At 38.9% G+C, this 25,677-nt stretch overlaps 1 protein-coding gene across 3 annotated transcripts in view; it reads right to left on the bottom strand.

The window, feature by feature from the left end:
• vps8 (VPS8 subunit of CORVET complex) overlaps positions 1-25,677 on the bottom strand; it is a 554,976-nt gene that overhangs the window by 525,271 nt on the left and 4,028 nt on the right. For 2 of the 3 annotated variants that reach the window (XM_072578743.1, XM_072578745.1), the window contains exons 2-8: positions 23,263-23,331; positions 21,651-21,781; positions 20,340-20,436; positions 16,140-16,172; positions 14,436-14,490; positions 5,015-5,139; positions 2,763-2,849 (exon numbers count right to left, since the gene is read on the bottom strand). In XM_072578743.1, coding sequence (XP_072434844.1) covers positions 2,763-2,849; positions 5,015-5,139; positions 14,436-14,490; positions 16,140-16,172; positions 20,340-20,436; positions 21,651-21,781; positions 23,263-23,331 — 597 coding nt within the window. Of the gene's footprint in view, positions 1-2,762; positions 2,850-5,014; positions 5,140-12,547; positions 14,206-14,435; positions 14,491-16,139; positions 16,173-20,339; positions 20,437-21,650; positions 21,782-23,262; positions 23,332-25,677 lie in introns of those variants that run through there. The other variant, XM_072578746.1, reaches the window with a different exon arrangement.

Here is a 25,677-nt window from a genome sequence, read left to right as displayed (position 1 = left end):
CCTCTCACCCTAAACCTACGCCCTCTAGTTCTGTACTCCCCCACCCCAGGGAAAAGACCTTGTCTATTTACCCTATCCATGTCCATCATGATTTTATAAAACTCTGTAAGGTCACCCCTCAGCCTCCGAAGCTCCAGGGAAAACTATCCCAGCCTATTCAGCCTCTCCCTGTAGCTCAAATCCTCCACTCCTGGCAACATTTCTTGGAAATCTTTTCTGAACCCTTTCAAGTTTCACAACATCTTTCCGATAGGAAGATCAGAATTGCATGCAATATTCCAACAGTGGCCTAACCAATGTTCTGTACAGCCGCAACATGACCTCCCAACTCCTGTACCCAATACTCTGACCAATAAATGAAAGCATACCAAATACCTTCTTTGCTATCCTATCTACCTTCGACTCCACTTTCAAGGAGCTATGAACCTGCACTCCAAGGTCTCTTTGTTCAGCAACACTCCCTTACCTTCTTCCCACCTTTCTTTTTTGAACCTTTATCCCTGCCTACTGCCAGTTTTAAATTCTTCAGTTCCTGTCTCATTAGCTCATCTGCAATTGATTGATTGATTGATTTTTATTCACCAAAGCACTTCAGGAATATGGCAAAAAGGCAGATTTGTGGTGTTAAATCATAGACCAGCTAAAATCTAATGGCATGATGGATCAGTCTTGTGGTGATAAATAATCTATTCCTGTCCCTAGAAATAAATGAAAAGAAAGAAAGAAACAAGGAAGTGATATATAATTTTAAAAAGCTTCAAGAATAGTTACTGCTTAAAGAAGCAAAACCCCAAGATCTTAGTTTTTGCTGAGGCTCCAAAGTTAAGTAGTGTGTTGTAAGAGTATTAAGCACCCCAATAGAAATGGCTTTTCGAGCATGAAACAGCAACTTAATTTTCTGCAATGTAGTTTAATTTGTAATTTACAGTGCAAATCTGACAACTTATTGACACTAATGGGGATGTTGAAAATGATCACATTTTTGCAAGATCTTGGTAGAACAGTACATGTAGTTCACTAATTTATGGTAACACAAATCCATAGGGTATCTCTTCTTCACTACAAGTTGTTAGAGGGAAGCATCAGGGGTTTAAGCACTAATAATGTTGTGCACTGAGAATATGCTGTTATTTTCACAGCAGGTTCTGAGCAGTTGGCTATGTACATTACTGATACAGAATTAAATTTGGCATTTAATCAGTTTTCAAAAATTTGAAAAGCAGTATCTTGTAAAGTTCTGAGTGTGCTAAGGACAGATTTCCTGCTGCATACTGCTTGAGGAGATATTTTTGGTAATAAAAAATTGGAATCAAAACAGGCACTGTCCAAATGGGAAATGTCTGAAATGAAAAGCAGCACCAACCACCATTGTTCAGAAAAAGAAATTCCACTCAGCTCCATCTACCTAATCCCATTTATGTTTGGACGTGGTTAGTGGGAGATTGTAGGACTGGGAGGCATAATCTAAAAATTAGAGTCACACTTTTCCATAGTGAAATCAGGATACAGTTCTTCAGGTTAGAGAAAGATAGAGGTTTGCCTATGACATTTACACATTGCAAATTATGATTGATCACTTGCAATTTCAGATCTAAAACTGACAGAATTTTATCAGATATTTTGAAGGGTATGGAACAAAAGCAGGTATCCTGAGTTAGGACACTGATCACTAACTGGCAAAATAGGCTCAAGGGACTTAGCGTTTCCCCCTGCAATCATAATTTGGAAAAAAGGAAGTTAATAGTATTTTCTAAAGGAATTAAAAGGAAAAAATTTGAATCAAGGATTGTATTGGGACATTTTATTTATTGAACATACTAATCATTAGAACAAACAGGAAACTTTCGAGTATGATTCAATTCATGTCGGCCATCATTAACAAGGAGTACCAAAAATCAAATTAATAAGATCCAGCTCTCATGTTTTCCTACTGAAGGCCATTACATCAGCTGTATAAATAAGTTGTACTTATGCAAGGGTTTTCAAGTAACAAAATACCCTAAAGAGGCTGTTGAGGTGGACTTAAAGTATGTCTTAAAGGAGGAAACTGAGGTAAAAGTTAAGAGGTGTAGGTCGGGAGTACTGATGTTTACAGCCCAGAAAGTTGAAGCTGTAGCCAATGATGGAGTCAATAAAATTGGGAATGCACAAGAGGCCAACATTACAGGAATGGTGATGTCAATGAAGGTTGAAGGGCTAAAGAAGATCCCCGAGTTAGGATGGGACAAGGTCATGGAGGGATTTGAAAACAAGGATGACAACTGCAAAGTAAAGATGTTGCTGGCCTGAAGACCTCTGCAATTATGAAGAAGGCCTCAAGGTCAGTTTTGACAGCATGGCTGCATGTAGCCAAGTTTTGTCTTAATTTATTTGCAGGGAGAGGAATAGAACCAGTTGCTAGGGAACAGAATTTGGAGTGTAAATAGTGAACATGAGTTTTAGTCTTTCCAATATTCATCTGGAGGAAATCTTTCTTCTCAACAGCTTTCATGAGCTACCAGTCATATCAAATTCATCCAATATATGCTGAAAATGTGTTGCTGGAAAAGCGCAGGTCAGGCAGCATCCAAGGAGCAGGAGAATCGACGTTTCGGGCATGAGCCCTTCTTCAGGATTCCTTGGATGCTGCCCTCATCCAAAATATAACCATGTTAGATTGTTGTTAGTAAATTCAATGCTCAGTTTCATTCAGAAATTTACCATTGCATCTTCTGAAATACCAGGTTATGGTTACAGATAAAGATTAGAGTGTGCTGGATCACCTTTAAGTGCAGGATAGCAGTTCCTGGAGGATGAGCATCAGTAATTGTTCTCAGCAACTTCCCATTTGCCAGATCCCACATAGTAATCTATATAAGATAACACAAGACACACAGACATAACTCTAGGATGCTCTAGCACCATTAATTCCATATGCATAACAGACTTATTTCAGCTAAAAGCACAGCCAAAAGATGCAATCGCTCGAATCACAATTTTTACAGTTACACTTCTGCAAATTCTCCCCATTCTACATTCACTCAAACACAATGAACAATAAACACTTTTCCTAACCTTTGAATTTTATAGTCAGCTAAACTGAACTAAACTCCACCGCAAGGGAGTATTAAGCATACACTTAACTTATGGATTTGATAATTTCTGAATGAGAGGCAATTTCAGTGGACCACAAAGTACCTCAGCCTCTACTCTGATCTTGACTGAACTTCAAATACATCTTGCCTATATCTACAGCAAGAATGACTGATGCAGCATGTTGTAAGATGTCTTTCCAGGAATTTCTGCAGTATTCCCAATTAACATATTCCATACAAAGAATCGGCAATTTATTAACAGTTTCCCTGTTCTCCCAAGAACCTCCCGCTTATGCCAGTTGTTATTTAGGGGCCTCAATAGCAAGATTTTACAGACTATTGAATTTGAAGGACAGCACCACCATAGTCATTATTTTTCACCAACATTTGTGCACAAGTACAGCCAGTAAAGAATGACAGTTAACAATCAGGAGAAGGAATGGAGGCCAATTTTCTCTACAACCAATTAGAAGTCCCAATATCCCCACTCAAGGAGATAATGGGATTTACCTAACTGGCACATCTCAGTCACTCACCAGGTGAAATTCTTCTATCATTCATGATTAGGGGACCTTAAATATTACTGATTACTGCATCATCAGTGAAAGTAACCCAATAGGCCATTAGCAGCTGTTGTGAAGATGTCGTAACTAGATAATTTCCTATGTTTCATCATTCAAACATAGGGTGTTGGACATTCTGGGGCGTGGGGGAGGATCTATTATTCCAACCAACACCATCCATCCTCTGGTACCTTGTGAAAGAAGGTATTCTAGGAGAACGTGAGGACTGCAGATGCTGGAGTACCAGAGTTGAAAAATGTGGTGCTGGAAAAACACAGTAGGCCAGGCAGTATCCGAGAAGCAGGAGAATAGAAGAAGGGCTTATGCCCGAAACGTCGATTCTCCTGCTCCTCGGATGCTGCCTGGCCTGCTGTGTTTTTCCAGCACCACATTTTTCAACCAAAGAAGGTAGTCTGCTTGTATAAGATTACTGGTTACTTTTTTTAAAAAAATTAACATTTTCAATGGAAACCACACAAATGTTGGATCACTATGTAAAAAAAAATCAAGTTCACCCATGTCCTCTGGAGAAGGAAATCTGCTGTGCTTTCCCTGTATTGCCTAATTCTGACTCCAGATCCACAACAATGTGGCACTTTTAACTGTCCTCTGAAATGATCCAGCAGCCACTCAATGATACTTACCACCACCTTTCCTAATGGCAATTAGAGTTGGGGAATAAATACTTGCAATATCCATACCCACAAATGAATAAAGGTAATTAAAACTTCAGTGCTTCTGTTTAAGAAATGGATGGCACCAATAGTTTGCTTTAAAATGTAATTATTCTTGCCTCATTATACATAGGTTGGACACTTGGTTACTGTATGTTCAAGAATCTATGTTGTTTTGACAAAAAATGCATGTTCACCAACACACAGGCCATTTCAGGTTCCAATCTTACTGTAATAACTGAAATTGCAGCCACAATGGCAAATAAATCCCTCCTCCCACCCAAACCTAAAGGACCTCAGATACTTTTTTATTCATTCAGAGAATGTGAGCCGCACTGGCTAGGCTAGCATCTATAACTCACTACTGAGTCCCCAAAGGCCAGTTAAAAATCAACCACATTGCTACGGGTCTGAAGTCACATGTAACCCAGGACGGCAGTTTCCTTCTGTAAAAGACAGCAGTGAACCAGATGGATTTTTCCAAAAATCAACAATGGATTCATAGCATGATTAGACTCTTAATTCCAGGTACTTGTATGGATTTCAAATTCTGCCATCTGCCATGGCAGGATTCAAACCCAGTCCCCAGAACTGGACTGATAGTCAAGCGATGGTGACGCTAGGCCAATGCCTCAGCAAAATCTATTTTCTATTCATAGCCCTGTTACACAAAAATTGGCAACTGCACATAAAGTAAGTTTACCTGTCCTTTAGCAAACCCGCAGAGGAGTCGAGTGCAGTCACTGTTGATACTAAGCGCAGATACCGCTCCATACTGAGCTCCGACTGCTGTACTCCCCAGGCACAACCGCAGAGCCTGATTTGGATCTGAAAGTCAAACACCTCTTAGAGACTGGAGGAAAATTTATCACTTAGTTACATATCTTTCTTTTCTAAGGCTGTGACTAGAACACCACAGGTACGACTCATGCATTCAATTATAGGACTTTTTATAGCAACCTCTTTGCTTCAAAGCACAGAAGAGAATATCAGATGTTAAAGCTCCAAGGAAATAAGTTTTGCCCATGAGATCTTTGAGTTTCTAATAAAACTGACTACAGAGCGTATTTAAAATTTATGAATTCCTGCTTGGAAGTAGTTTTATGGTTTGATAGAGATCACGTGATTTAAAACAGCATATTTGATCGACAACGGCTATTTCTAATTAACTACTTTCCACCACCCCAAAGGTGTGTGAAATTAACATGCAACTGGAGCAATTTACTCCATTTATCGAGCACCTTTCAGGAACCCAGAAGTCCATCCTTTCTAACAAATGAAGTACAGGCAGTTCTAAAGTGTCATCGCTGTTGTAATGTGTGAAACACAATGGACAAGATAGCACACCTGATCCAGGGTAGTGAAATAAACGATCAAACCATCTGTTTTTTTCAGATGCTGCTTGAGGGAGAAATCATAGAATAACTGACTAATACAGCACATGAGTCCATTTGACACATCAAGTCTGTGCAAGTTCTTTCAAAGAACATTCCAGCTGGTCCCACTCTCCTTCTCCTTCCCCATATTCATGCTTTTGTTTTCTCCGAGTATTTATCCAATTCCATTTTGAAGGCTACGACTGAATTTGTGTTCAAACCATAATAAATCCTAATAGCGTCCAGTAAACAAGATGAATATGCCTACAATTCAAGAGACCTTTTATGTTTACTTGTAAAGACAGACTTTATGTAACATCCTATCTGAAAGACAACTGCCCTGGGAGTGCAACAGTACTGCATTAAAGCATTAAAGTCAGGGTAGATTATGTGCTCTAAAGTGGGGTGTAAATCCACAACCTTATGATTTGGAGGCAAGATAGCTATTCACTTAGCCACAACTGACACCTAATCTGCATTCTATCTCAATTTACTTTCAGCAGGAGTGGGGTAAATGTTCGAAAACATTTCATGAGATAAATACAGTTCATTAAAGAGTGAATTGCCGAATTGGAAGAAAAATGTCTTGATAACCCAAATGGCCTATTGTCTACATTTTTAAAAGACAAACTACAAGAGTAGAGTTAAAAAAGCAAAGATATGATTAATGCAGAATTTCAAGTGGATTCCAGAAAGTCTGATATAAAAAAAGGACCATGTGGTAATCACAATTTTGGATGGAAAAGATCCTTTTTAAATATAGGAATCTAACAAGTATTTTTTGTCACCCATTAATCGACTTATGCAAAACAGATATTTTACCTTTGGTTTTAGATTTTTATTACTTTTTTGTTTCCATTCTCACTTTTCCCCATAAGCCTACAATTTATGGTTTGTCTCAGAAATAGTTATAAATATGGACAATTAACTTCTGACTTTCAAACCTAATGCTTTATATTATTTTTTGAGAAAATTAAAGATGTCAATTTAGCTTGATACCAAGGTAAAATATTCATCATTGATAGTGTATCAAGTACAGAAATGTGGCTCAGAGATGGACAGGACTAGCAACTTAATGTTCTGGGGTTCAAATGCCAGATGACGGATAGAAAGGACGGCAAGAGAGGAGGGGGAGTAGTATATTTGGATAGGCGTAACATTACAGCTGAGCTAAGGGAGGATATTCCTGTGTGATGGTCCAGTGAAGTTATATGGGTAGAACTGAAAAATAAGAAAGGGATGGTCACCTTGTTGGGATTGTATTAAAAGTGTCCCGATAGTCAGCAGGAAATTGAGAAGCAAATATGTAAAGAGATCTCAGACATCTCTAAGGAAAATAAGGTTGTAATGGTCAGGGATTTTAACTTTCCAAACATAGATTGGACAGTCATAGTGTTAAGTGCTTGGATGGGGAGGAATTTGTTAAGTGTGCATAAGAAAATTTTCTTATCCAATACATGGATGTATCAATTCGAGGAGGAGCAATACTTGATCTTCTGTTGGGAAATAAGACAGAGCAAGTGACTGAGGCGCCGATGTGGAAGCACTTTGGGGCAAAAGATCACAATTCTATGAGTTTTAAAATAGTCATGGAGAAAGATAGAACTGATTAAAAAGTTAAAGCTCTAAATTGAAGTAAGACCAATTTTGACAGCATTAGACAAGAATGTTCAAAAGGAGGAGGCTATTCCCAGGTAAGTGACTGCTGGGAAGTGGGAGGCCTTTAAGAATGAGGTTGCAAGAGTTCAGAGATAGTATTTTCCTGTTATGGTGAAGGGCAAGGCTGGTAGGTATAGGGAATGCTGGATGACTAGAGAAATTGAGGCTCTGGTCAAGGAAAAGGAGGCATATATCAGATATAGTCAGCAGGGATTGACAGAAGGGCAGCAGGAGTATACTTAAGAGGGAAACAGGAGGCCAAGTAGGGGACATTAGATAGCTTTGGCAAATGGAGTTCAGGAGAATTCAAAAAGATTCTGCAAATACATTAGGAGCAAAAGAGTAACTAAAAAGAAAATACAGCCCCTTTAAGATCAACAAGGCCAACTACGTGTGGAACCACAGGAGACTGGTGAGATACTAAACTAGTATTTCTCATCAGCATCGACTGTAGGTAGAGAAGGTAGAGAACTTGGGGAAGTAAATAACTTAGGGACACCTTGAAAAATGTCCGAATTAAAGAAGAGGAGCTGCTGAAGGTCTTAAAATGTGTAAAGGTAGATAAACCCCCAGAACCTGATCAGGTGTTTCCCAGAACTTTGTAGGAAGCTATGGATGAGATTACTGGATGCCTTGCTAAGATATCTGTACTACCGACAGCCACAGGTAAGGCACTGGAAGACTAGAGGCTGGCTAATGCAGTGCCATTATTTAAGAAAACTCAAAACTCGCTATTATTTAAGAAAGGCTACAAGGAAAAGCCAGGGAACTACAATGTGAGCCATGCATCAGTGGTGAATAAGTTGTCGGAGGGGATTCTGAGGGACAGGATGTACATGTAACTGGAAAAGCAAGGTCTGATTAGAGATAGTCAACATTTCTTTGTGCGTGAGAAATCAAGTCTAATTAACTTGATTGAGTTTTTAAGCAGGTGGCAAAGATGACTGATGAAGGCACAGCAGTAGACATTGACTATTTGAACTTCAGTAAAGCATTCAACAAGGTTTGGCATGGTAGACTTGTTAGTAAGGTTAAGGTAACATGAGATCCAGGGAAGCTAGTCAACTGGTTACAAAACTGGGTTGAAGGTAGGAGTCTTATGGTGGTGGTGGAGGGATGTTTTTCAGACTGGAGGCCTAGGACAGCCATGTACTACAAGTATCACTGCTGGGTCCCCTGCGTTTTATCATTTATATAAATGATTTGGATGTGAATATACGAAGTATGGTTAATTCGTTTGCAGAAGACACCAAAGTAGGCATTGTGGACAGTGAAGATGATTACCTCAAAGATGGGCCAAGGAGTGGTAGATGGAGTTTAGTTTAGATCAAGGGGAGAAGCTGCATTTCAGTAAGGCAAATCAGGGCAAAACTTACACAGTAAATTATGAGGCCCTAGGGAGTATAGACCTGTGGGTAGAGGTGCATAGTTCCTTGAAAATTGAGTCACAGGTAGACAGGTTGGTGAGGAAGGCTTTTGGCTCACTTGCCTTCATTGTTTTTATTACTGAGCATAGGAATTAGGATGTCATGTTGCGGTTGGACAGAAGATTGGTGTGACCACTTTTGGAACACTACATTCAATGCCAGTAGGCTTTCTTTAGGAAGCAAGCTGTTAAACTTGAGAGGATGCAGAAAGGATTTTCGAGGATGTTACCAGGACTTAAGGGTTTCAGCTATAGGGAGATTGAATAGGCTGGGGCATTTTCCATCTAGCATTGGAGGCTTAGGTTTATCAGAACCTTATAAGAGGTTTATGAAATGATGAGGGGCACAGATAAGGTGAATTTATTTTATTAGATTCCCTACAGTGTGGAAACAGGCCCTTCAGCCCAACCAGTCCACACAGACTCTCCGAAGAGTAACCCATTTCCCTCTGACTAATGCACCTAACACAATGGGCAATTAAGCATGGCCAATTTACCTGACCTGCACGAGGAAACCGGAGTACCCGGAGGAAACCCACGCAGACACGGGGAGAATGTGCAAACTCCACACAGATAGTCAAGGTTTTTTAGGCTGAGAGGGAAAAGAAAGATTTAAAAAGGACCTGAGGGGTAACTTTTCATGCAGAGGGTGCTGTGAGTCTAGAACGAGCTGCCAGAAGAAGTGGTGGAGGCTGATACAATTACAACATTTAAAAGGCATCTGGGTGAGTATATGAATAGGAATGGTTTTAGAGATTTGTGGACCAAATACTGGCCTAAGTCAGATTGGAGCGTCTGGTTGGCATGGATGGATTGGACCAAAGGGTCTGTATGACTCTCTGACTCTATTTAAAGGGTGTGCTGGTTTACAAAGGGGGGGAAAAAAAAAAGAGAATTGGTTGAATTAAATAGACAATTCTTCACTGGTAACTATTAGAGTATTTTTAATCACATTCTTCAATGTTTTTCATCTGCTGTGAGCTCAGTAAGGCTGAGATGGACTGTGCCTCAGCAGGTTTCTCTAGTTCCTTATACTTTCCAGCAACAGTTTGTACAGTACTCTATACTGGTAATAATATTAAAACTGTCCTACATGTTGAATTTTGAAATTAACTGTTTACATCAAAAGGCATAAGGTTTGAACTCTATATTAATAATTAAGGATCAGGTGCCATAATTAAAAAAGGTCAATGACCATTTTGTTTCATTAATTCCTACCAATAAGATCAACATTCATTTCTTCTAAGCAGTAAGAAATTTTCGTTCAAAGAAACTTATTTAAGATATTATGTAAAGATATTATTTCACTGGACCATTTCAATTTCTAGTTCTGAAACCAAACAAAAATTTCAAATTCAAACAAGAAATGCTGGAAATACTCAGCAGATATGTAACTTAAAGTATTAACCATTTCTCTCTCTACAGATGCTGCCTCATCTGGCACATCTTTTGAACATGTTCTATATTTATTTCAAAAATTGGGTATTTCTTCACCGATGCTGCTAGACCTACTGCGTTTCTCCAGGACTATTAACTTATATTTCAGAGCACTAGTCTACACAATATTTCACTTTCATTGTTTCTTTTACATTCCTTCTTTTGAGATGTTATCCAACTTTATTTAAAACATGATAGCTTTCCAATTAATAGCCAGCTGTGGAAAGACATTGTGATCTAAAACCCTTCTTCATGAAAGGGATGGAGAAATGGTGTACACCAATGCACAGTGCACTCTACTGTTACTGTCTACAAGATGCACTGCAGAAATTAATCAAGTTTCCTGAGACAGCTTCATCCAAACCCATTACTCCACAACTCTCCACTACTCTCTAGAAGAACAAAGGCAGAGCATTCACGAAAGCACCTCCACCTGCATGTTCCTCTCCAAGTTCTCACCATCTCGACTTAAAAATACCTCTCAGTTCCTTCAGCATTACTGGGTCAAAGTCCTGGAACTCCCTCCCTGACAGCTCTCTGGGGTATCTTAACCATATGGACTCGAGCGATTTAAGAAGACAGCTCACCCACCAACTTTTCAAGGGTGATAGGAATGGGCAATAAATGTTGGCCCAGCCAGTGAAACCAACATCCCATAACTGAATAATAAACAAACAGCTTTCAAAAAACAAATTACTGCTACTACACACCCATGCACTGATAAGGCAAGCTTTTTAAGAGGCATTAATTCATTTGAAAAAGTCATTTACAGGAATATATCAGTTGACATATAAGTACTTTGTCTTTGTTTAACTCTTGGAAAAATTTTCTTGAGCAGTAACTGAGATGTCCAGTCAACCAGTACAAGGTACAAGTAATAAAACCACTAACAGCTATTAGAGAATATAAAATTATTAACCTGTCATAATACCATGCATTCCACAATTATTTTAGGAAACTTTAGCAGTGCTTATTAGAAAATACAACATACAATAATTTCAAAAATCGCAAAATTTACAAAGAATCCACTTCTACTCTTCCTCTCACTCCAAATCAATAGTAACAGATAATTCATTAAGTACGCTTCTGTGAAGGGAGACAACAGCTACACTTGCCATGTTAAAAATTTATGCTAATAAATTTAATTCTTCACATTACTCATCATTGAAACCAACAATATATTATGCTGTGCAGTAAATGAATACAGCTAATAGGATCTTGGGCTGTACAAAATCTGGAATACAACAAGTTGGACTGCTGAACATGCTTTGGTCACTATATTTCAGGGAGGATATTATGACATTGAGAAGGATGAATTGGTTAGCTCCCCATAAACCACCCACAGTTAAACATCCAAGGTACAAAGATGTGTTCAGAAGCCAAGTCAACTTGTATCAGAAAAGTTAAGATTAATAGTGGAGCTTATTCGGATATATTCCTCTTAACTGAAGTTTGCTTGGCATTCTAAACAAAATGACACAGTAATTTGAATTAAGCAACATTCAGTTAACAGGAGTGGACTGTTCAGGTTCAACTGACCAGCCAGTTATGATAGGGGGAAGTAGACTGTTAGCGTTGCCTTTAAAATGGCAAAAACAGAACATTGTTAGAAGGAGAAATATGCAAAATAAATGAACAAATCAGACATATGAATGTATAATTTACACAGAGTGGCGAGTCAGGAATACGCTGTCCACAAAGGTGAACGTTACACCTTCAGTGTTTTTCCAGAAGGAGTTGGGGAGACATTTAACAAAAAAAAATCAAATGAGGGATACAAGCAGTGAACTGTGCATTGTACGGATTGCTTCAATTGTAAAGCCACTGGGCAAATCAAAACTCTTCTTTTTTTCTGGTCCAGTACTCTATGTTTTGATAATAACAAAATTATCTTGGACACCTTTTATCTTTTGGGTTTAGATCCAGATTAAGAAGAAAATATTACATCCTTAATGTTTGCAATAAGTGGCTATGAAAGATGAGAAACCAAAATATTGTGGTTACAATTCCTTTGTAGATATTGATCAGCTCGGGTATACACCCATTATATCTGCGTAGAAATGACAGCTGAACAGATTAAATTCTTACAAATTTTGCAATCTATGACACCAGCATATACAATCCTATTTCATGCCAATTACTGAAGTAGCAATTTGTCAATAATAAAAGCAATTTCTGGATTAGTGGTGCTGGAAGAGCACAGCAGTTCAGACAACATCCGAGGAGCAGTACTGCTCCACTAATCCAGAATCTGGTTTCCAGCATCTGCAGTCATTGTTTTTACCTAATAATAAAAGCAAGCCAACCCCAAGGTACACCCACACTCTGTGTTCTGTACCTTTTCCTATTATATCCACGAGGACAGGAGGAGAAAGAAGAGACCACAAGTCAGTGTTCAGCATCACCAGCATAATTCATTTAAAAACCTGATAAACCCTTCCTCTATAATAGGAGAATATAACACTCTGCACAGAACAAAAACAGCAAATCAGAAAGGATTGGTGCAACATCACAAGAAGTATCTCTGTAGAAAGTCATAAGAAGATATGAGCAGCTACATTATCTTCATGTTAAAAGAATGCAAACAAGCCAAATCACTTTACATACTGTGCTTCATAATCAGAAAGGAAACAGTTGGACATATGCAACCATATTATATCACTATAAACAATATCAAAATGCTTCCACAAATTACTTTTGGAGTACTTTTCTTTTGAACAAAATGTCATCCAATTTTCATACCAAAGATCTCACTGAGATGACAGTATCAAAATTAATTATCTTGTCTGCCTTTTAAGGGACAAAATGGGTTTGGAAACTTTTTAATCTCCCTGTAAAAAATAGCTTTGGATCTTTTATTTGTATCCAAAGCAGAAAATAGAACTTCATTTAAAAGATAGCATTACTGCATCACCTCCTCAAAACGCTACTTTCCTGGCAGCATAAAATTATGTGGTCACATATTCTGAACTGAGTTTTGAACATGCAAACTTACGATTCAGGCGAGCAAGTCCATAGTATTAAGCAAAGCTAACACTTCATGTACAGACGTACTGTGAAAATGGTGATGAGAATACCCACATTATACTCCAAAAGCAATTCATTGATAGTGATGACACAATTTATTACTTAAATGAATAATAAGTATTTGGTACTGGTTTCTCCATTAGCTCAAATTTTAGAATGCAGATCACTTTTTTTTCCCCAAAACTGTAACATCACATCACTCAGTCTAATTGGGCCAGAAGCATTCTGTAATCTAGAAATTAAATGTGATCTCACATTTAAAGAATTGCAAAATACTTTGCACTATACATGCCCTAAAACCAAAGGGAATCCAATGCACTTGCATTTTTGCTTACTGTTACTCTCTATTCTGAAACACTTCTGGAAATTTGGAGTTAAGTTGACAATCCTGAATTTCATAATCCAAATGTAAAATAGTAGTAGCCAGACCTTGCCAAAATGCATCCATAATTATTCCATTTTCCAAGATATTCATTTTCCAAGACTCAATTGAAATATAAGAATTGCTGGTCAATCCCTCCACTCTACTGACCTCGCATGGAAGTGGAAACTGCATAGATCCCCACAATGACCATGCAAAATCAAACAAGTGGTTACCCTCACAAAACTCAGTGCACCCAATCTAAAGGCCATTTCAGGCCCACAGGTCCATGCATAAAGGACATGTGTATGTTCAATACACAAAAAAAAGACAACACATGCTCAGGACTTATTTTTTTTAAAAATAGTAGAGACTTTCTTAACCTTTTTCCAAGGAAACCAACTTAATAGTCAGGCCAATTTTACAGTCAAGTGAGGCTGAGTCCCACAAAAGGTACATAATTAGAAAATCAAAAACCCGCAGCCCTTGATTTTCTACTGTTCACTTTACTGGAAAGAATATCGCGGGTTCTGCAAAAATCCTTGCTGTCTCCTCTTCTTCAGTACTAATTTGTTAAAATTACACAACTTTCATCATTTTTGTATGATTTTGAAAAGAGAACAACTAAAATAACATACAACATAAACTTGCATCACAAAATCGTAAATGCAGACAGATATCTTGAAATTACACCAGAACACAGGCTTGAGAAAAGTAGAGTTCAGTTCGCAGATTATTTGCAGATAGAAGAACTTTCAGTTCAATACTACAACCATCATTTTATTTTCATTTCGAGGAACTGAACAGTTAGAAAGACTGCAGAAGATTTCTACCTTACCAAATACAAGTGCCAGTCCATGTGATGTTCCCACTGCTATTACATTTGATACAACCTAGAGAACCAAAAAGGGTTTTTAAAAATAAACAAATACACTCAGAAATTCTTGGCTTCAATATGATCTTTCCTGTTCTAGCAATGAAGAATTTCTGTGCACTCCAAATATCATAATTTCTAAAGAGTTCCCTTCCAAACCACCCACTGACCAGATTTGGAAATATATCACTGCTCCTTCAGTGTCGTTGGGTCAAAACCCTAGAGTTTATTCCCTAATAGCATTGTGGGTCTACCCATAGCGCATGGATTGCAATGGTTCAAGAAGGCAGCTCAGCGACACCTTCTCAAGGGCAACTAGAGACTGTCAATAAATGCTGGCCCAACCAGCAATGTCTCACAAGTGAATTTAAAAGACAGCTCCATCGATTCCAGTTATGTTGCTTTAGTTCGCTCCCTTCTTTTAAGCTACATTAAAAAAATCCCCCCCAAAAAAGCTAGCAAATTCTTTTCAACCTTTACCTCCTTCATGCAAGTCTTAGTGCTGTTTCCTATCAGAAAAAGCACTGCTAAAGGGCCTGACTCTAATGCTGAGCACTATTTAAGGTAAGCCAGTTTGAAACTGCTGTCAGGTATTCTCAGGCCACAGCAACACTAAGTAGCTTGATATCTAATTCTGTTACTAAGATGTTAATATACTTAGGAACTAATGGTAACAAAGCAACCACGTGTTCTGAGCTAATTAGTTAATTGTATCAAATGTGAAAATATATACATATATGGAGAACTCTTGTGATGTGGTGGTAGCATCCCTACCTCTGAGCTAGGAGACCTGGGTTCAAGTCCCACCTGCCCCAGAGGTGTATAATAACATCTCCGAACAGGCTCATTAAAATAATTATTAAAAGGATCTTCAGGCTGTTGTGGTGCAGTGGGGGTAGCGTCCAAACCAAAGGTGTGCCAATGGGTTGATTAAATACTATTAAACACGTATTATGAAGAGTCAGACAGAAGGTCTGAGAGTTCCATGTTGTATGACTCATTGAAATAAATCTAACTGGAAAGACCATTTTTCTCTAGACTTCACTAAAAACATTGAGAACTAGCAGGAAACAACTCCAACACAGCTTTGCTGGGGAGATTCTCTGAAACTGATTTTGAAGAAAAACAATGAAATCAAATCAAAACTGCTGTCAGGAGAAGTAAATGCTCACTAACCGAATAGTGCAAATATTTGTACAACTTTGAGACAAGCAGCAGAATAGAATGGTGCTTCTTCCATCTAACAGCCCAATAAATGCTATTGTGCAGATGAAAGGGGCATGAATTAAATAAATGTTGAGTCCTCTGAGCTACTAAGCAACTAAAGACATTACCCACTTAAAATATTGTCTGACCACTGCAATATGCTCTTTGTGCGAAATTAAAAGCACCAGTTTTCATTATCTTACAATCATATCTCACATTGTCATTATCTTAGACAGATCCAGTTCACAAAATAACCGATTTCACTTGCTTCTCATCAATTCCCATTTTCTGGTTGACTATATATACATATACACACACATTCATATACACGTATATACTGACATATATATGTATGTGTGTGTGTGTGTGTGTGTCAATGTAAATTCTTACCACATTTTAATAAAATATTTAAATCAGTAGAGTCATGTGGGCTTGTATGATTATGCGTGGTCATGTACTTACAACAGCAGTGGGCAATCCAGCATCTACTCTATCCTGTAAAATAAAATGTTGAAACTTTGAGTATGGAAAATCTCATCTCACTGACTAACAACTGTATTCAAAATGCACATTGTATCATTAATGTGACTGAATTAAAAAACAAATACCAGTTCAGTAAACAGGAAGATGTGTAAGTTATGTAGAGGAACCTTGATTATCCAAATTTCAGATTATCCAAAGGGGATCGCAAGGTCCCGATAGAAACATTACGTCAAAGAACTGTTTCAATCCCGATTGCGTCTTTTATGCTGCCGAGAGCAGTCCTGGACAGTCCAGGCACCGTCTCTTAATGACTGACCTCCCGCCCTCTCTCTCCCTGCTCCCCCCCTCCGCGCCCCCAAACACCTTCCCTGGAGTTTTACATAAGGGTGAACCCTAAAACCCCCTTCCCCAGATAATCTCTCCAACATTGTCCTGGGAACTTGTCAAAAGTGTGTGTGTGTGTGCGTGCGCACGCGCACACAGACAGGGGCGTGGGGTCTCGCACAAAGTATGCTTTTGCCTAGTGTCCTGAATGGGGAGCAGAGTTCACAGAAAACACCGAGCCCCAGAGGAAATCAATTAACTGAATAGTCAATTATCTGAACGAAATAGTGCCCGCCCATCTCATTTGGATAATTGGGGTTCCTATGTACACGAGTGAACAAACTAGACATTTCCATCAATGTGACACTAAGGTTAATGATGCTTACCAGTAATCATGCAGAAAATTAGTGGCAAATATACAGATAAAAATAGAAATCCAAAGGTTTCTGTGACAGTTGTGCTATTCTACGGTTAGCTTCATAAAAGCATTTAGAGTCTACAGTGTGGTGCTAGAAAAGCACAGGTCAAGCACCATCCAAGGAACAGGAGAATCGACGTTTCAGGCAAAAGCCCTTCATCCTGCATCTACCTTGTTGTCTGCTTCCAAATTAAATATATTGACCATCTTGAAGATACCACACTTGTAGATGCATTGCAGAAAATTAAGTTTTATCCATTTCTGTCCAAGTAATGAAATTTTGTCCCTCAATTGAACGGTTATGGATCTCAGAGTATTTGCAAACCCGCAAGGCAGTTAACAATGAATTGAGTTTACTCAAATCAGAGACCAATAGAAATTTGGATAATAATGGATGTGGGGATAGTGTGGGAAGATTGAAAGGCAGCTTACTCCTTAAATTTATTAATTTCTCAGTCATTTAACGATGTGTCAGATAATAATCACTGGTACTGAAAATTAACTATTACAAGCATGACGTTTTATTCCTTCAAGGTCCAATTGCTGGAGATTACAAAACTAAATTAATTTTACCCATTTTGTTGTCTCTCCTTCGGATTTCAATCACAAATTGTTATAGAGCAAGAGGAAATTTGTGTTTCCCTATATACATGAGCATTGTTTAAATAAAAACAAATCATCCAATGCTCTCTCGAGTACCTCAATTGAACCTTCCTCCACCACATCTCCACACAATGCATTACAGATCCTAACTATTCACTTTTATTCACCTGTCTGTATAGTTTGCAAAATACTGCAAAAATATAACTCCTGGTTTTTGATCTTTTTATGAGCTCGAACAATCTCTCTCAAATCCACACAGACCTCTCGATTTTGAAAGCTACCAAATACCTTCTTAACTTTCTCTTTCCAAGAAAAAGGATCCCAACCTCTCTATCATAACTAAAGTTTCTCATCCATAGAAACCTCTTCTACACTCTCTTCAAACCATTAACATCCTTCCAACAACATATTCCAGAATTGTACAGAATACGCCATCTGACATCTAATCTAATGTACTGTACAAAAGTTCGTCCTACCTCCCTGCTCTTACACTCTGTGCTCTCCCTACCTGTCCTGCCACCTTTTATTGACATACACACAAAAACAACCAGCTCTCTCCACACCTGCACACCCTTTGGAATATTACCCTACATTTTGTATTGTCTCTCATGTTCTCCATATCAAAGTGTATCACATTCATTTTGAACTTTATCTGCCACCTAACTATCAATCCCATAACTTGTCAATGTCCTTTTGAAGTTCTACAGTCCTTCTCATGGTTCATAACTCTCCTAAGTATTGCACTTTCCACAAACTCTGAAATTATCTTCTACACACCAGGGTTCAATTCTGGTCTCCTTGCTTTTGCAAGGATTAGATTAGATTAGATTAGATTATTTACAGTGTGGAAACAGGCCCTTCGGCTCAACAAGTCCACACCGCCCCGCCGAAGCGTAACCCACCCATACCCCTACATCTACATCTACCCCTTACCTAACACTACGGGCAATTTAGCATAGCCAATTCACCTGACCTGCACATTTTTGGACTGTGGGAGGAAACCGGAGCACCCAGAGGAAACCCACGCAGACACGGGGAGAACGTGCAAACTCCACACAGTCAGTCGCCTGAGGCGGGAATTGAACCCGGGTCTCCGGCGCTGTGATGTTGCAAAATTTTAAAAGGTTCAGAAAAAATTTACAAGGATGTTGCCAGGTTTTGAGGGTTTGAGCTATAGGGAGAGGCCGAATAGGTTGGGGCTGTTTTTCCTGCAGCATCAGAGGCTGAGGGGTGATCTTGTAGAGGTGTATGAAATCATGGATAGGGTGAATAGTCAAGGTCTTTTCCTCAGGGAAGGCGAGTCCAAAGCGAGAGGGCATAGGTTTAAGGTGACAGGACAAAGATTTAAAAGGGATCTAAGGGGCAACTTTTTCACACACAGGATGGTGCGTGGACGGAATGAACTGCCAGAAGGAATGATGGAGGCTGGTACAATTACAACTTTTAAAAGGCTTCTGGATGGTTATCTGAATAGGAAGGGTTCAGAGGACTATGAGCCAAATGCTGGCAAATGGGACTAGACAAATTTAGGATATCTGTTCAGAATGGACGAGCTGGACTAAAGGGTCTATTTCTGTCCTGTACATTGCTATGACAATGAATGTATTTAGATCATTTCTATGTACTTGTAGTAAGAAGACATATATTTTTAAAATCCCAATATCAACCTCTGGGGAACTCCATTACAAACACAGGAACAGAAGTAGACCATTCAGCCTCTCAAGTCTACCATTCCACCATTCAATGAGATCAAGACTGATCTATGGCCTTTGGCCCATGTCCCTTAATAGCTTTGCTGAACAAAAAATTATCAATCACTTACTGATTTAGCATCAACTGCCATTTGTGGAAGAGAGTTCCAAATCTCTATTTCCCCAAATATTTGTGTGTCGAAAGAAGTGCTTCCTAAATCACTCCTGAGCAGTTGGACCATAATCTAACCCAGAAAACATTTTTCCAGTTAGAAAACTACCCGTAAATCATTAATCTGTTTCCTACCCTTCAATCAGTTTTATCCACATTGTTACTGTCACTTTTATTCGATGAGTTTTGACTTTACTCACAAATTTATTGTGTACCACTGTATCAAATGCTTTTCAAAATCCATGAACACCACTAACAGCATTAATTACCCTCAGCAACCCATGCTATTAAAAATTTCAACTAGTTAGTTAAATTTCCCCACAACAAATCCTTGCTGTGTGTTCCAAATGAACCGACAATTTTTCACGTGACAATTCATTCTTTCTCTTTATTTTGCTTTCTATGTGGCATTCCATTCAACCACAGGAAGTTACATGTTTTTTTTTCTTTCCCCAAATACTTCAACCTGATTGGTTAATGAGATGTACAGTTGCTTGTCCAATTCTCTTCAGTGCCAGATCCCAGTTTACCTCACTATGACATTATCAGAACATACCGTCAATAACTTACCACACAAAATATTAGAAGTTAAATGTTCAACGGCAAGTTTAGTTTAGATACTATCAGATTCACCCTTACAGCAAATTATAGCAGAATATTCATATCTCAGGCAGGACTTCTTTTCTTCATCAAGAAACAATGGAATAACACATCAGACCTCTAACATCCCTGATTTCATATTCTTGTTGTCTTCTATTTTAAAGTGATAAATATCAGGATGCTTTTTTAAACTGTTTACTATTATTGTCCTATTGAAACAAGAAAATAAGCTATCATGACCACCAAGTTGTGTTTACAATGAAGGAAGAACCGAATTATGTTTAGCCAAAAGATGCAAAACTGTGCAGCTGTCACCATCACAGAGGAAACAATGTAAAATAATTTCCAGAAGAGCAATGAGGGGTACTTACTGCTGCAGAGACAACTTGTGCAGAAACTCCTTTAAGGACTGATCGCCGTACAACCGAACCATGAATGCCTGAGCTAGCGTCTGAAATTTTTTTCCTTCTAGATGATGCCATTAGTTAAAAAAAAAGAGTGGAAAACATAACTGAGAGAGATGCAACATTGTAAAAGAAATTATAACCCAGACCCTTCCGAGTAAATCAATACCAATCATGACTGGTGAACGGCATTTGTGGCAAAAGTCAACAGCAGACATTACACAACTTATTTCACTGCTCAAGCCTCATTATAATCCTTTGACAAATACAAACAGGTGTATTTTTTTTGAAATCATAACCTCTATTAAAATCAAGTTTCAAATACTTTTGCCTCTATTCCGAAAGTAGATTCCCAAAGGATAAACAGAAGGCAGCAACTGACTACGATCCAGCCCAAGATTCGTTGTTCAGAAGAATGGAAGTGTCTTAGGTTTTTGAAATCCTTACAATTAATACAAATGGTTTGTCACCAAACTTGTAAAAGTCAGTGTCAATAGTAATTGTGGAGCAGGCAGCCAATCTTCCAAAAATATAATATATTCAAGATGGCTGCATCATTACTATTTTAACAAGTTTCTGTGACCTGCAAAAATCATATAATCCCTACAGTGTGGAAGCAAGCCATTCAGCCTGTCCGAAAAGCATCCCACCCAGCGATTCCCATGGCTACTCAACCTAGCCTGGGCATCTTTGGACTGGGAGAGGAAACCAAAGCACCTGAAGAAAACCCACACAGACACAGGGAGAATGTGTATATGTGAAGTTTGCACAGTCACCTGAGGCTGAAATCAAGCCTCGATCCCCAGAGCTATGAGGCAGCAGTGGTAACCCAAGCCACCATATCGCTCCAGGCACATAAAAAAACACATCAATTAGATTCCAGATACTGACTCGTTTCCTGTTCATTATTCCCAATATAAACAATTATTCCATGTACTCAACATCAAAACCTTTGGTGAGGTCACAGTGTATACTTCATTATTCTGTTTAATGCTAACTCTAGTTTTAAGGCTCAGGGGCAATCCATTACATAGTCCATCAGAGTGTCTCCTAAGTTTCTAATTCATGGCACAGTGACAAGCAATAGTTAAAAAAAAGACTGCTAATCAATTTAAACTCAGTAAGAAGAAAAATACAAGGTGAAGGCACTGTTAAGTTTAATTTCAATACAAATGGCTTCCAAGAGATTTCAGAACTTTTCACCTCATCGATTCTTATTTGTTGAATTAAAGTAATTCAAAGAAATTTAGTAAAATTAAACTCACTGTAAACTCTTACCGCTTTAAATTTGTTCTGTCTCCACTATCTGAACTAGCAAGAGATGAAGTTTCACCCGAATGCGTATCAATGCTATCCATATTCAAGAGGGCTGGATCCTCCAAAATAAATGATTCATCTTCATCTTCCGTCTGTGTGGGGATGGAAATCATGGAAAGAGAAAAGGCTTTACAGTTTGTGTATCTTTTTTGCCTCACCTCTTTTTTTTAGTTCATTCATAGAAAGAGGCATCACCGATAAAGCCAGTTATCGCTTGTTCTTAACTGTCTTTGAGAAATTGATGGTGAGCTGCCTTCTTAAATAAAACCAAGTTAGCTTGCTAGACCATTTCAAAGTGGCTGGAGTCATAGAGGCTAGACCAGATTGCAAATTTATTTCCCTATGCGTTTTTAGTTTCATGGCCTTCATTATTGATACTAGTTTTTCATTCCAGATTTTATTTATTGAGCTGAACTCTGCCAGCTGCAGTGCTCAAATTTCAATACATGTGGCTGGATTATTCGTCTAAAAACACAAGCACAATGCTACTGTACTCCTAGCATAGTCCTCATTCTCAGTCAGAGCTAAAATCATACTCAAAGAAAACTATTCCTTTTTTGCCTCCTGTAGCTGCTCCACTTCCTAAATATGGTGACATGTGATTGTTTAAGATAGGGTCCAGTACATTGCTACTGAACAAGGAAAATGGGAATAGCACAGGCACGAAGAGGGGGCAATGATAACGCAAACACAATCATGGTGCAATGTGATTCAACAAATATGAAAATGGACATTCTTCACATAAGTACGTTCACCAAATTAGACTGATGTCAGTTCTTGAGACAAACGATGGTACATTTCTCTGAACACTTACCCATATTCCGTTCTCTGATGTGTTCCTCAATAATTGTGGAATGCAGTGATGCTCCTTAGTGTCACTGAAAGTTGTCAATGGCTGCTGAGAATGCTTAGCCCAAGCACAATTGCACAGAAACCTCAATATTTCTACTAACTACATGAATTACTCTTGGAACACCTAACTTGTATTTCACACTTCCGAGCACTACAAATACAAATTCAGATTTTCCATTTTCACAGAATCAACACAGTAGAACTTCCACTTGTCTTGGAGATACACCAGACAGTCTTCAGACCTAAGGGGTCGACCTCTGCTGAAATTCTGTCAGGGAGTACAGCGAGCACAATCTTTCCACTCCAGAACCCAGAGACCTGTCACTGAGTGGCAACTTTGACAGCCTCTGGCCAAGCAGTGCAGTCCATTCCTTCCCCTCCGTGACTAGCAATGAAATTTTAAAATTAAACTTGCAAATTACATGCAAAAGATGAGGGAAAGTGGACAGGAAATCACAACCAAAGCCTTTAGGAATTCTGTGGAGAACCTCTGATAAACATTAAGCCACTGTTTCTGCATGTGGAGTTGTTTTTAGTTTGGATTTCAGATAGCATGGAGGTTTTTTCCAGTCAATTTCAGTGAGGTAGCAACTTATTGACGCTTCAATGATCTTCTCCTTAATTTACAATTCCAAAGAACCCAAGATGAAATAGAATCCTCAATATTTGGTATCCAGCTTTTGAAAAGTTGTAAGTATCTTAACCTAAGCATAAGGCTTACCTCATTCAGTATACTTTCTAGAGTCGGTGGAGTATCGACTTGGGGAATATCAAACTCCTTGTCATCGATCTGCACAGAACAGAAAAATGAGAAATTCGTTGATGAAGTCATCTTTGAATCAGTGATCATATTAAAAACACCAACAAGATAAGGATTGCGACAATTGTTGGAATTCACACTAATCACAAACCCAGTGCAATTACTAGACTGGACGGTAGGATGACACCATGCCCTTTTCAAACATGAAGTTAATGGATCACAATAATTCGATCTTTCTGTGACAGACACAGCAGCATCTTGCCAGGAATGGTCGGCCTAATCAAATCAGAGTATTCAATTAGCAGAAAAACCTATTTGGACAAGTCCACCTTCAGCAACAGTGCAATTTCAAGAAATTGCTGAAATGAGAACATAAAGAGTTCTGAATACGTCTTTCAAAAAAGAATCACTCCGTTTTTTTGGTGTCCCTGAGGTAAATGCCATCAGCGCCCCAGGATTCAGTGAAAGTAGATGATTTCAGGGCAGCACTCCCTCAAAGGTTCTTCTCATTGCCAGTGAGGAAGCCCCTTCCATTGCACACAGCTGAGGTTAGGAATTCAGTCTGAGCTCAGAAGCACAAATCCTTTTTGAAAGACAGTATAACATAGTGCAACACTACAATTCTAACATGATATGCCCCCGAACAGAATGGTTTTGCCACCCAAAACACATGATACTTCACAGACATGTGTATGCAATATGAATTTTATTTTAACCTATAGGGTTAATCATAGATCAGCAGCAGACTGTATTTCTGCATCACTTGTGTAAATAGGCTACCCCAATCACTGTCAAGCAACTCCTATCTACACAGCAGTATGAAGAATTGGCCCTAGTGGACAATAATACAAGACAGAAGATTTCAAACAGTCAATCTACTCCTTGGCACCAAGATGATATTCTCGCGGAGTGCCTATAGGATATTCTCAAAATGAAAAATCCCTTTTGAATTTATTTTAAAATTCACTCACAGGATGAGGGTGTTGCTGGCTGGGGCAGCATTTATTGCCCATCCCTAAATGTCCAAAGGACAGTTAAGGTTCATTCACGCTGCTGTGGTCTGTAGTTACATGTAGGCTAGAATATGTAAAGATGGCAGTTTCCTTCCCTAATGGACATTAGAGAACCAAATGGTTTTTTCTAACAATCAACACTGTATTGACCAACACTGTTATCAGTAGGCTCTTGATTCCAGGTTTGTATTGAATTCAAATTCCTCTACCTGCCTTGGTGGGATTCAAACTCAGCTCCCCAGAACATTTCCTGGCTCTCTGGATTAACAGTCCAATAATAACAACATAAGATTAGATTACTTACAGTGTGGAAACAGGCCCTTTGGCCCAACAAGTCCACACCGACCCTCCGAAGAGCAACCCACCCAGACCCATTCCCCTACATTTACCCATTCACCTAACACTACGGGCAATTTAGTATGGCCAATTCACCTAATCTGCACATGTTTGAATTGTGGGAGAAACCGGAGCACCCAGAGGAAACCCACGCAGACACGGGGAGTATGTGCAAACTCCACACAGACAGTTGCCTGAGGTGGGAATTGAACCCACTGTGAAGCTAATCACTGTGCCATCGTTGCCTCCCAATTAAAATCAAGCATTTGGTATATTGTTGTGGCTTGCGTACTAGTTTATAATAGCATAACGTTCAGCATACTACTAATGGCAGCTTGCACCGCTAAGAATTAAACTGTATTCATGCCACAGTCTCTCCTGAGAGTTTGGGTATTAACAATCAGGGAGCAGTCCATGAAGTCATGAGAAATTGGGAAGCTCAAGTTTGGATCTAGATGGCTGAATGAATGGTAATCGTGAAGATGACAATTCAAGATAGAAGGTTAAGATCCCATGTAGCATAGTAGGGATGTGGAGGTGCAGGAGCAAAAGGAGTAAGGGAGTTTCTCATACGTTCTCACTATAGCCTCAACATGATGAGAATGTACGGCCAACATGTAAGGCATGACAACTCTCAAAATCATGGGCTTAGGGATAAATGGGGAGAATTAACAACAATGAAAGAGCTGAAAAGAAATACGTGAAGGCTGAAAAGTCACTGGGAACACAGGTACACAAAAGAGGACATGAAGGTTGATAGCAAGATCATTATTCATCTCTGGCAGAACCTGCACCTCACATATGAGGAAATGAAGCTGAAACCTTGCTACCTTCACACCAACTATTCAATATGGGAGAAGTTCATTCTACTGCAAACCCACGGATAACCTCAACAATGCTTCACTTCTCTAGTTTCAACTCAAAACATGATAAAAATGCCATCCCCTACAGCCAAACCCTGTACATAGACAGGATTTACTCTGACAAGAAGGGATGCAATGGATACCTACAAATGCTGAAAGACACC

Source organism: Chiloscyllium punctatum, chromosome 10 (assembly GCF_047496795.1).
Source record: "Chiloscyllium punctatum isolate Juve2018m chromosome 10, sChiPun1.3, whole genome shotgun sequence".
NCBI lineage: Eukaryota > Metazoa > Chordata > Chondrichthyes > Orectolobiformes > Hemiscylliidae > Chiloscyllium > Chiloscyllium punctatum.
Note: the sequence above shows the minus strand (reverse complement) of the source record. Positions and strands in the feature narration are given on the sequence as shown.